This window comes from Serinus canaria, chromosome 2 (assembly GCF_022539315.1).
Source record: "Serinus canaria isolate serCan28SL12 chromosome 2, serCan2020, whole genome shotgun sequence".
Classification (NCBI taxonomy): Eukaryota; Metazoa; Chordata; class Aves; order Passeriformes; family Fringillidae; genus Serinus; species Serinus canaria.
The window spans coordinates 28,724,726-28,738,628 of NC_066315.1; the positions used below are offsets into that span (position 1 = coordinate 28,724,726).

A 13,903-nucleotide genomic window follows, 5' to 3' on the forward strand; every position below is an offset into this window, starting at 1 on the left:
GCAGAGTGGTAAAGCTAATAGCAAAGTGTATTTTTTCAGTGGATAAGGTGGACAAGCAGCTTTCTCCTTCTCTCTTCAACCATATGAAGCTTTTCTGGGCTTAAGGGACCTACCATGGGTTACTGGTTTATTGAGTGTGAATCTGATGAAGGTGAAGTGGGATCATCCTTTCTCTCAGAGCTATGTTTTTTTCAGTTTGTCTGATGAGTCATGGATTGTCACCATTTGAATTACACTTTCCAGCTCTTCTATAGAAATGCAGTGACTAAAAATACATGCTTTTAATAAGAGCTGAGATTCTGCTACAGTCACATGGCTCTCCAATTAGCCCATTCTCCCTTCATTTTGTTTCTTAAAGGCTTGGTGAACTGTAACTGTTTGTGACATCAGGCTCATTTCCACAGCAACCAATTGAATTATCCCCCAAATCTTTATAATAAGAATAAGCAACAGGAACAGATGAACTCATAAGAAACAAAAGCTTCTTACTGTTTACATGCAAATGTCCATAGAAACAACCAAACAACAAAGGAAAAGGAATATGGAAGATACATAGAAACACAGGAAATATAACAAAGGCATAATCAATGTTTACATATTTTACAGTGTATAAACAGACATTCAGTAATTTGGTGACCATATGTCAGATCTGTATTAGCCACAATATATGTTCAACACCAATAACAGTTGATGCTGCAACACCAGGTGTCACTGACTGGCACCATGTACTTATGCAGCTTCAATTCTAGAAAATGTCATTATTTTTAACCAAGGAAATAAGGAGCAAGCTGAGATGACATCATCAGAGCCTTTCAGAGCTCAAAGACCAGCTACTAGCTATCACACATCTTGAAACCCTCAGCCCCAGAAACCTGAAAACATCTCTTACTAAGGGAGCTGGTCCTGTTTAGCCTTATTTATCCATTCTGTCGTTCTGTTAACAAGTGTTTCAGTTTTGGACTTTGTAAGAACTCTTTGCACTTGCTTCTTGCAATGATACCTTGAAAATGGAAATGCAAAGTCATTGACTTTTACCCTGAAGACTTTCTCATAATTCCCTTCTATTAAAACTATATTAAGAACCATTAAATAATAATCTGTATGTGTAAGCATTAATACAGGCCCTGATCCTATTGGCAGCACTGGAGTTCTGACTAACTTAATCTTCCCCAGGTACTGAAACAGCCACTGCTCTCAGCAGAAACACTAGACACTTAGTAGCATAATCTAGAAAATAATATTATTTTCCCGAAAATAAGGGCCTAACTGTGTCCAGTCTCAGCACAACTGTCACCGACATGTTTTATGAAAAATCCTTTACTTAGGATTTTTCCCCTCCTGAGAGCTGAGAGGCCTCAGGAACAAACTGTAAACAATTCTTATCTGCTGCTGTGGAATGCAACAGAGGAAATCTGTGATTGGCCCCGTCAGGCTGTTTGCAATTAAGAGCCTATCACAGAACACCTGTCCGGCCGGTCTCGGTCTGAGAAGACCTTTGTTTACATTCCTATTCTATTCTTAGCTTAGCCTAGTAGTGAAATCCTTCTCTCTATTCTTTTAGTATAGTTTTTATATATTATATATCATATAATAATAAATCAAGCCTTCTGATACATGGAGTCAACTTTGTTGTCTCTTCCCTCATCCGGGAACCCCTGAGAATGAGGTAACACAACAACTTCAACATCCGTATTGAACTACTGTCTTTCACTGCTCAGCAAAATTGAGCAAACCTTGCAGACTTCTCCAGATGTTGCAACTGCTGTCTCTTCCCCACTCTCCCAGATGAAGCCAATGTGCAAGAAGGTTGCAGGTAAATTATCACCTTGTAGTGAGACTACCAAATGCTTTTGATGATGGGACAGTGTCCTGTTCATCTCCAGTGTCTCTCCACACACAAATGATGTTTGTAATAATGATAGCCTTTTCTAACAGAATTTCCTCTCTCGATTCTGTGATCACTGCAACTTGGTACTATTGAACAGCCTGAATCAATTTTTTTCCTTCTTTAATTCCTTTAACATTTCTTCCATATAAGACATAAACAGATACACAGCTTTGACACTTCCACTAGCTTTACTAAAATAGACAAATCAAGTGTGTTAGCACTTGCACAACTGAGACCATTTGCTTCCTAATACTTTTGCTACCCCTAAATGAAAGTTACAATTTTTGGAGATATCATAATTTTGATCCTACGAATCAATTATTCAGGAACCAGAGGCAGCTCTTTAGGAAGGAAATTGATGCTAAAACCAGCTGGTACTTCATTGAACTGATCCAACTCTGGACCAATTTGTCATCATTTTAAAAAAACTTTGAAATACAGGTTTAGTCTAAAAGCATACTGCCTTCTCTGCTTTTACTAAATTCATTAAGTCTCTTCAGGTTATGATATATGATCTCTTGTTAGCAGTCTCCAGTCAACAGCACACAGAAGTGACACTAGTTTTGAATCCCTTTAATTGGAACTCTTGAACAAATCAGATATGCCAAGAGCATCTTCTGTTCTACAGAAGTCTTTTCCAGCCTTTACAATTCCATGATTCTGGGGGATTTAAAACAGGAGATTTGTCCCAATTTTGCCAGCTGATGGTAAAAATTAAAAATTCACTATTTTCCTCTCTTAAAACATGTCTCCCTGCTGCTGACATAGTAAGTTTCTTACAGTTCAAAGACAGGAGAGAATCCCTGTAATTAGCTAAGACATGAACATAATGCTGTAATAAGGTACTCCAAGTCACTCATTGTGACTGCTTTGTGCTGTTACTATGTACCATTTAAAGGTCTACAGAAGCCAGTATTTCCTAAAAGAATCCTTCAAACTAGAACATATAGCAGCCTGAGAGGGACAAAAATGTACTTAAGTTCATCTACCTTCGTCACAAAATAAAGAAACTCCTGAATAATTTCACAGTCCCTTTAACCAAAGCAAAGAGTTCAGAAGCCTTCTATATCATTCCTTTCCCTATAAAGTTTTTCCTTTCCTTTAGTTTATACCTGAAACAAGTTGGATGCCCTTCTTTAGTGGAAGCAGTGAACACAGGGAACAAGCTCTGCATACACATGAGCATCCCACCTGACAGACACAAAAAGGCTCTTCCTTACTCATAATAATGATCAGAATCAGTATGATACTGTTTACCACTGACAGGCTAACTGCAGAATTGATCAGCTTCTGTTTGGTTAAATACACAACTGCTAGTCACCACTAGGCATTTATCACGGCAGAAACACTAAGCATTTTATCTCATTAGAACGCCCACCTCAAAGATCCAGACCATATTGTATTATTGCATGTTTATCAGCTTTTTTTCCTTCAGAAATACTCAACTCATCATTCCTATCTTACACTCTCTTTAGGACCTAACACAGAAACCCTCATTAGAGAAAGGAATGAAATCCACTAATATTTCTGCAGATGATACTGGTGCCCAGCTTTCAATCTCCCCCAACAACTTTCTCTATGGTATCATCTTCAGAGGTCAAGTCTCAACTACGAATGGTTAAATGAAAAATACATTCAAAACTTTGTACCTTCTGTATTGTGGATTTCAGTCTAACACAAGACAAAGTTGAATCTAATACCCTTATTAGTGAAGACTGTATGTAACAGCCTTCCTTTGGACAGAGTTCAGGGCTTTTTAAGAGTAAATCTAACTAGAGGCTAAATAAATAATATGTAATACTCCTAACACGTTCTCTAAATTGGTGCAACACAGGAATGTGTACAAAGGATTTAAATTCACACATCTGAAGAAAAAAAATTACAGTATTATATCAATATGCATAGTTCACCTCTCAGGAGAACTAAAGTAAACGTCCCACCAAACCACTGAGTAGTTTTGTCCACTTCATTTTCTCCTACTTAGATCCCAATCACAGATTTAGAGTAAGGATTCAGGCTCTACAAATTATCAACTGGTCCCTTTTTCTGGCCATTCTACCCCCAACAGGCCTTGCATGCAAGACTAGGTCTCTCACTAGACCCATTATTTTTCTCCATTAAGTTCTCCCAAGGGCATGGGATACTGTACAGGCAGAGCTGGTAGACTCCACATTTCAGCCAGTCTAACAGATTCTGTCAAAATTTTTTGAGAACCTGATCACCTTCATCTTTACTAATAGGACCAGAAACACTATAATCCTAAAATTCAATACTTGGGTAAAACTATTTTCAGTAATCACCAGTTACATTCTCCCTCCACTTGCCACACAGTCAAAACCAGCTGTTTTGTCAAATTGTATTTGATGAGGTTCATCCCTTCATTAGAATTAGCCCAATTCCATGGGGCACTAGAAGCCTGGGACCTTCTGTAGGATTGTGTAATGGCCCATAGCTGCTGGTGATCAGCTGCCACATAAATGAAGTGCCCTGCATGTTATCATTTATACCCATTGTAAAAGATAATACTTCCCTCTGTGAGGACCACAGAGCCAAACCCACTCAAGAGTCTCTGACAACTCAACTTTGAACCTAAACTTTTGCTGACCTTCCAATTTTTCTTCAGTGATCTTTTTCACAAATTCCTCCTTCCTGTTCCCCTAGAAAATTGTTTCACTGTCTAGTTCTTGCAGTAGCTATTGATGCTACATCAAAAGATGCTGCAGCTGCTGATGCTGTTTCTTTTCTCACAGTCATTTCAGTAGCACTCCAACATCTATTTCTATCTTCAGTCTGTGACAGTCTGCTCAAGTTTTCTTCCACCAGCCTGGGAAAAAACCACTGCCAAAAGTTTTGCAAAAAAAGTTTTTTTCAGGCTTTTCCTCAGGGCATGTTTTGTTGACAAACTGAAAAGCACAACACAAAACCAAGCTATTTCCCCAGAGTGCACATGCTGCCAGAGCTCAGAGGTCTTTTTCTCCGCCTACTGAGGGAAGAACTTCCTTTCCCCCCCACCCCCCGCCCCTTTTTAATGCTTAGCTGACTCATTAAATAGTCTTGTTTTAACTGTTTCAAATCCCTTCAATATTTCCACACTTGCTTTTGGAGCAGGATCCTCTAAGCTCCTTTTAACATATAATTTGGACTACAACAGCCATAAAACTTGCTTAATAAAAAGGAGATGCAAAATTCATTTAATAAAAAGGATTAAAAAAATCCCTGTCCAAACTAATCCAATTTACCATACAGATAATAATCACAATGAAGCTATTTATATTGCTTCTCTCTAATGCCCTTAAAATTCAGGTTCCTGTTCAGAGTCGTACAGAATGGCACACATTAGTGAATCACAGAATCATTTAGGTTGAAAAAGATCTCAAGATCATCAAGTCCCATCTTTGACTCATCACCACCTCTTCAACCAGACCATGGCACTAAGTGCTACATCCATTCATTCCTTGAACACTTCCAGTTATGGATGCACATATGACTCAACTCCAGATGTACTTACTATTCCACTACTGCCCTGGGCAGTCTGTTCCAGTGTTCAACAACCCTTCCCCGGAGGAAAACCTGATGTCCAACCTGAACCTCCCCTGGTGCAGCTTGAGACTTTGAAGCTTTTGTCCTATTGACTGACAGCTTTTGTTCTATTGCTGGTTTCCTGGGAGAAAAGGACAATCCTCACCTGACTACAATCTCCTTTCAAGAACCTGAAGGGAGTGATAAGGTCACATCTGGGCCTCCTTTCCTCCAGGCTAAACCACCTCAGCTCCCTCTGCTGCTCCCCATACAAATATATATATGGTGCCATATAGCTTAGAAGAAACTATTTCTGCCTGAAACATCTTGTACCTACCTTACTCTATGCAATGACAGTGTTATGCAGAAAAATTCCTATATCTTTTTACCTTCTCTTCCCACAGCCAGCATTAATTATGAAATCTAAAGGAGAAAAAAAAATTTCTTCTCTCAAGTGCATTTATTTCCTTAGAATCTTCAGGATTTAGTATGGGCTACATTACTGTTGTTGTCATTATTATATATTAACCACACCAGTTATCCCTGGGTTTTTTTTTTTCTTTTTCCTTTTCACCTATTCTAATTTAAAACCAGAGAAAGATGTAATGCAAAATATGTTGTACTGTTCTAACTTCAGAACAAAAGGAGAGAGGAGATTTTTTTAATTTGACTGGGAAGAAGGACATAGAGGAACTATGTCTTTGGAAATAATTATTCTTCCAAAACCACACATATGCATATTAACTGCAAAGTGCCAAGTATTAGGTAATATACTCTTCAGACTTCAGCAATATTTTTTTGTTAAGTAATATTTAAACTTCAATGAATTCCAAAAATTCATTGAAGCCCCAAATTATTATGCAGGCAGACTAAGAAGAGTCTTACATTGAAAGCATAAAATTCCCTTGACTTGAGCTCAAAAGTAATTCAGTAAGAAAAAATTACAGATACTCCTTGGATTAATTTACAGGAAGATATTCACTTATTATGACGTTCTGAGTGTTGCTTAGATGGAAATATTTTTGATTAGAACAAGTGATGGAGAACTCATTCTCCTTTGGTGTTCAGTTATATTTATGTAAATTCAGAAAAGCTATTACATATTCAAGAAAGAAATTTTGCATTCAGGGTTTGGGTTCACCAAACAGTACAGTTGGATAAAACACTGAATCATACTGTAACTATGTGAAGAAGAAAGCAGGCAGACAAAATGTGGTAGGAACTTCTCAAAGTGATTACAAGGACAGTAGCTGCACACAGAGCTAGGAGCAAACTTTGCTTAATAGTACTTGCCAGAGTCGACAGACTATCATCAAGCTCACAGAAGATTAATAAAAAGAAGAACTACACTGAACTAGAGCAAAGTGTCATTCACTCAGAAAGTCAAGAGCACTAGAATCCACAGGAGTAGCTTAAAGTGCTTTATACAGTGAAAGATCCACACACCTACTCTGGTGACTAAAAAGGGAATTTATGCATTAAGTCCAAGACAGTTGGATCTATAATGTCCACAGTTACACGAGTTATAAATGCACATATGACTCAAGTCCGGATATACTTATTATCTGTGCAGTCTGTATCTAAATATAGTTTGAGATTTTCTTTGCATGACTGAAGTCAGATGATGCCAAGAGAAGCAGCTCATCCAGGTGCCACTTGAGCTCCATTTCTTCTTGAAGATAAGAAGAGTCACTTCATGTCTCTTACAACCTGTGCAGACCCATTCCTCCATTTTTCTTGGAAATTGTAACATTTGCAGGTTTGACTGATTTCAGGAAACTCTGGCAGCAAGTTTTCATCATAAAACAGGTAGAGGTGAGACAGGCTTGCTTTCCACATAGGGGAAAGATAAAGAACATGGTTTCAGACTGAGCTTCAACCTCAAAGGACTCAAACCCAAATCGCTCACTCCTCCAAGTGTGCGCTGCTGTGCAGCAGAACAGGGTCACACTTCCTACACTGGATCCAAACTAAGGCTTGCAGACTTGAGACATTGTGTGTGCTTGTGTCCTGAGCACAGACTGTCACATAAGTCAAACATTGTCTCACTCTGTAGCCAGCTTAGGCTGAGGAGGTTCAGCTCAAAAAGGGAACTGTGCAAGGAGTTTTCTCCTGATCAAAAAGTCAATATGCAAAACACCAGCAAATTCATTTTAAAGAGAATACTTTCTGCATGAATAGACAGATGAAGTGCCTAAAATGGATGAGCAAACTTTCTTAACCAAATTTACTTAGGCTCCAAAGAAAAGCAGAAATAGAAACCTCCCTGTACTTAAGAACTTCCTACAGGTTCCAGCACAAGGCAGCTCAACACATGCCCTGTTCCCATTCACCAGCTAACCATATCTGTTCTGACTCAACAAAGAACTGCACGCAGGGGAAAGAAAAGTTTGGTGAGCAACTGGCATCCTGCCACAATCAACCCACCACAACTGCATAAAAGTAATACTGATTTCCAGTGATCTTATTAGGCAGAAGTGACTATCACCCTCTAGGAGTATGATCCAAGGCAGATGGGTTTTTGGTGGAATATACTCTTTGTTCTAATATTCTAGTACTACAGCTTGATGCAAACTAGAATTCCATATATAAATACTGTATTTTTTAAATTCAAGAAAGTTAAAAACTTAAATAGTTATAATAATGCTGCAATTTAGGTAAGATTAAGTAAAATCTCTACACCAAACACAACGGCAGAGCAAATGACAAACCTGCATATCAGAGGGTAAATGCAAAACAAATTACATCTCTATGAAGTCCCTACTTATTCCAGAGTCCTGCAGTGAAACCTTCTCCTTAGCACAAGGCACATCTGGGTGCTCATCACCGTCACTTGTTGGCAGACACCTGCCACAAAGTCAAACCTCCTCACAGTGTCACCTTCTGACTCCCAGATCAGCCTTCTGTCCTGCAGGAGAACCAATGGTACTTCAACAGTTCCATGCTGGAGAAAAATGAGCCATGCATATTTTTTTTTTAACTGAAGACTTTTGTTGGGTAGGGTTTTTTATTATTACTATATTTTTAAATTGAATCAAACTCTACCAAGTCACCAAATGAAATTTGGTGATTTTCAGTTCATTGCCTTTCCAAGTTCAACAAGGACTATGAAATAGCAAAGCAATTATATATTCAAGCTTTACAAAATTCCACATAATCATTATTCAGTAATAAGATATCTGTTGTCACAACCTTTTGTATCTTGCCATGTTACAAAAATATATATGAAATTCAAAAATATTGGTACAATTTTTTTTTTTTTTATTCCATTTTAATGTCTTAGATCACACATATTGTTATTCAGTCCTTTAGTTAAATTAAATTGGATAGCCCAGAAATTCAGAGTAAGGTCCATACCCAGGGTTTGTTCCTTCAGCATTATACATAAAAAGTTACATATTATTAACATTTTTTCTATTTGCCTCAGAAATTGAACTATTTACACAAAAATGTATCACATTTCATGTTTCAAAAAAGCTAGCATCTCTTCATTACAGAGGAGCAGAGGAAGCTCTGCTCCTCTGTAATGAAAGACAAGATATTTTTCTTTACTGTACACACAGAAACCTGAACACAAACATATTCAAACAATTTCCCTGACACCAACAGTTCTACTAAAACAATGGCTCTGAAGTACTGTGTGTGCAAGAAGTTCTGGAGAAGCAAAGGGAAGCCAAAAGTAAAGAAGTATCTTAAATGTCTTTTTCCCCATTAGGAAAACGTTGCACTGAGGCTTAAGTTATAAGAATGCATGGAAAAAAACCCCACATAACTTTCTATGTCTATTGGAAATCTTCAAATTCAGATATAAAAAAAAAATAAAGAAAAATAACTTAAAAATATTTTCCCAGGAAGCACTAAATTTTTTCAAAAGTGAGTTTTTTAAACTGCTGTATTATGCTTACTATTTATATGGTGATGTAATTTCAAACAAACAAGATTATTCATATAAAAAGTGAGAAACAGAGAGTTTTCTTCACAATGGTCTCTGAAAGCAATGAATCATCAATATAAAACCTGAGTGTGTTCTTTCTAAGCTGGGAATAGTATCAATAATACAAAAATTTTATATTCTACATTCAAAATACTCTCAGTTTTTATTTAGCCATAAAATTAAATATTTTTAAAATTACTTACATTCTGCATATTTCTGAAGCTGAGAGAACTCTCCAGGGCTAAGATTAACCCACTTCTCCTGGCTCGTCATACTGGCAGTAAGGGTCCTCCTTGTGTATCAGAAGAATATTCCTTTTGACCCAGGTCTTATAAACTCCATAAAGATTTTTATCTTCAGCTCCCAGTGTCTGGAGAGTGCCACGATGGCATCAGTCGATGTGGATGAAATTTTTGATGCTATGAACTGTTCCAAATGTGTTGGTTCAGTGGCAAGTTACAGCACTGTTAAAAGAGCATATATTAAATACAGCATAAATACCAAATATACCAGAATAAAATACAAAATATTAAATACCAGGATATACCAGTTTTCCTGTGGGAATACTTGAAATTAATAAATATTTTCTACTATACAGTTTTGCTCAATATATTTCCATTCTGTATTTGTCTGTAAATAGTTTCATATGTATTTCCAAACTAATTTTTTTCAATTCCAAGTGCTTATGTTCAGAATTCATTAAAAACTGTTTATGATTAAATGTATCTGGACACACTTTATGGAGATGTTCCTGATTTAGTAACAACTACTGAAATAGCAGATACTATCTTATCAGTAAACTTAGTTCCTTATGATTTTAAAATTGAATTGCTGTAACTGAATTTTTACTCAGTTATGTTGTTATTCAGCACTGGATGGCCTTGTCAGAAAACTCTATGAAGCTTCTAACTCTTAATGCCAAAATGTAGTGGATTCTGAAGTTTGCTGAGAAGTTCACATAAGAGCTATACAAATATTAACTATTCTAACAAAATAGTAGGGGTTTGATTTCTAGAACATCAGAGCATTGCTGGTCACTACTGAAAATATAACTGTTGGTACCATCACAAATCAGTTCAGGGAAAAAAAAAATATCAAATTGTGGGTGCCTTCTCATCCCAATTTTATGCAGTTTCTACCTCTGTAGGACAGACCCTCTTCCCTCTGACAGCAACGCATTATCAACACCACTCCTGGAACATCAGCTAAGCTGCTTTTCCTCTAATTTTAGCCATCTGAGAGCCAGGTAGTTCATTTGAGATTGTCATCTCTGGCGCTCCCTTTAATCATCACAAAGAGACAGGTGGCCCAGGCAGCAATTAATCCTTCCAGTTTCAACACAAGCTTAAAATGTGATGAATTGCCTTCTGTGATATTTATCTTTTATTGATTACAGAGGTTGCCTAGAAGACCAGTTTAGACTACAAAGCTAATTTTAGACTGCAAGTGGAATCTCTTCCTATATTTAGCAATGAATAATTTATAAGGTTTAAATTACAAAAAGAGAAAACAAAAAATTCAGACCAAAAGAGACTAATACAGCAACGGAATGAGTGCTAAGGAGGGAGATGTTGGTAGCTAAGAAAGAATAGAAAAAGGAGTCATGAGCGGAAAGAAAGGAAAACCAAAAATTTACTAGGAACAGAAGCATGGGTTAAAAAAACCCCACATTAACACAATCAGACAACACCAATTTTTTTTCTGTTTTACATGTACAAGTGTCATCACTGGACAAAAAAAATCATGCAGACACTAAGGAAGACACCTCAGTCCCAGAGCTTTCATTGCTCTCAGACCCTTCCTCGTGAATAATTTGAATGCATGGACTATACCATGAGCAAATGTCCAAGTACAATAACAGCTGTCTTGCCTTTTAAAACTTTCTACCAGAAGAGATTCCTCTGTTCTTCATCTCCTCTGTTAGAAAAAAACTATGATGAGTAGGAAGATCTAGAATCTCATCGAATACATAATTGCATAATATAATTGAAAAAATAACAAAAGTTAACAGGAGCATGGAGATTGGGATGAAATACAAAACATAATTGTGAATAAAACTGGTCAAGTTTTATTCAAGGCACATAAGCCTTCAAATCTCTGAATCAATGTCAGTGCATGAAAAAGGTCAGAAACTACAAAAGCTATATGTGCTCTTTATATAATTCTGTCTCCTGAACTTCAATACTTTTATTCATCTCAAGAAAAACAACTATGGTCAATTGGGTCATTTTAATCAAATTAGAGATGTTTCATTTCTGCCAGTTGATTAGATTGTGTTGAAGACAGTTTTTTATCTTCAAGTAGCCATATATATTTTATAATCTTGGCAACTGATGAGATTTTAATGATTTTTTAAATTATATTTGCATAACTGATTTAAGCAAAATTTTCTAGCACAATCTCATCCAGTTTTACTATTTGCATCATCCTTAAATACATTACCTTCATTACCTACAAAAACTAACATTGCTGAATAGAGTGAAGTTAGAGATGATCTTGATTATTCAATATGCATATTTATGATAAACAGCTTACCATTAGAATTACTACAACTAGCAAGATAATGATGCTGTACACTCTGGTCCTATCAATCTATCCATATGCAATATGTTTAGTTGACTGTCTACAAAGTTCATTGCATACACCGCTCATCAGAAGGGAAAACAGATCTAAATTCCCAACTCTGATATACTTTCCCCACAAAAGACACCCAGGCTCTACAGCCTAGAACCAGAGTTGTTACAAAACTTACATGTCCTGAATGAGAGAGCAGCAATGGAAAAAATGTAGTGAACAGGGCAGCTCAGAGGGAAGAAGATTTAGTTTGTGCCTAAGACAACAGCGATCATGGAACATACAAGAGAGTTTAAGGTTACATTTTTATTGTGGACAACTCTCAAACACAAGCTCTGTGCTTAGGAAGGGAAGCCTGTGGGGGACATAGTGGATCTAATAAATCCCAGTGTAATTTGGGAACAGGAAAGGAGAGGTAGGCAGTCCTCTGAGAGTGGGTCTTTGGGCTGCAGCCAGGTCCTGACTCCACCTCAGTATATGTGATGCAGAAATACATAGACACATAATGGGGAAGATTTCACCAAAAGGAAAAAGAACCTTCTAGGTACTTCCTTTCTTCAGTTTCCTGTTAGGTTTTGCTGCAGAGTCCCAAACAAGGGAAGATTCCTGCATCACTTAGTTTTTCACAGTTAGTCCTTTTACAGTGACATTTTCCCATTTAATGTAGATAATATCTTGGTTATAAGAAAACAAACAGCATACAGATGCTGATGACAAAAGTCATCAATGAATATTTGTATTTGTTAATACAAATATTCAAATATCCAAATTTCTGTAAAAGAAAATATTAGCTAATTTGTAGTATCTTCTTCAGAAGTGTTTAATATAAATTCACTTCTTTACACTTATTTTAGTGCTCATTAAGTAATTCAGGAAGGCTATACAGTGAGAAACCTATAGATATGTACACAAAGAGGAAAGTAGTATCAACAAATAATACTATCACAAAAGAAAAAAAAGAATCTTGACCTACAACAAAAATCAAAAGTGCTTCTGGTAGGAAAAATAAAGATCAACAGCTCTAAACAGATCACACACAGTGATCTGACATGTTCATGCAGAGATAAATTTCTTTGAAGAATACAATACATGATACAGTTAAAATACAAACAAGGTCAGGTGGGAACTTTCCAGCAATCCTCTAAGGGTTCAAGCTATTCTGGGCAACTTAGATTTGTGCATACATTTTGTTAATCTACACTTAGGCAAGATTCACAGCCCTCTCAGCCAGACACAAAGCAGGCCTTACAAATAAGAGAAACTAAAAGCATGACATTAACAAACCATTCATTTAATCACAAAAAGAATTAGGAAAAAAATCTTCCTCCTCTAGCCACTGACTATAATAAGTCTTAGAACTCCACTCTCCTTTTTATAACATGTTTTCCTTTATGGATTTGAAAGTTTATTAAGTGTTCTGTCAGGATTCCTACCAGGCCACATATCCAAACTAGGAAGCAAAGCTTTGTTAAAAACTATACAAATCAAATTACTTAGCATTCAGCCAACACTGCTAACCAACTTAGATTTCCCGGAATTCCCCATGCCACCAAAATCCTCAGCTGCTCTACAGAAGCCTGGCTGAGAAAAGAAAAATGAATATATGATGGAGGAAAAAAACCACAGAGGCCAATTCCCCATATGCCAACCTCACGACTCAATCTCATTCCACCTTATCAAGTCCTCCCCGTAAGGAAAGATGAGTTTTCGGAGAGCATTCAGGGCAAAATAAATTACATCAGTCCCATAAACTGATCAACAACAGTTCAGCTTCAAACTTTGGCCCATGGAGACAATGTCCAGGTTCTCAACCAACCCAACACAACTCCCTGGAAGGCAGGGGAGCTTCCCTGAGGTCCCACCTCACTGCCATGTCTGAAAGCACTACACTCATCTGCATGCCTTAGGGGACTGATTTCTGTTTACCATAACAGGCACAACTTAGAGCAGCCTAGAAACTGGCTCATGGACTTGCTCAGCCATCTTTT

At 37.0% G+C, this 13,903-nt stretch overlaps 1 protein-coding gene across 3 annotated transcripts in view; it reads right to left on the reverse strand.

The window, feature by feature from the left end:
- The window catches only part of DGKB (diacylglycerol kinase beta), a 331,032-nt gene that overhangs the window by 290,727 nt on the left and 26,402 nt on the right, over window positions 1-13,903 (reverse strand). For all 3 annotated transcript variants that reach the window (XM_050971447.1, XM_030234719.2, XM_030234706.2), the window contains one exon: window positions 9,545-9,805. In XM_050971447.1, coding sequence (XP_050827404.1) covers window positions 9,545-9,614 — 70 coding nt within the window. In that variant the 5' untranslated portion in view covers window positions 9,615-9,805. The remainder of the gene's footprint in view (window positions 1-9,544; window positions 9,806-13,903) is intronic.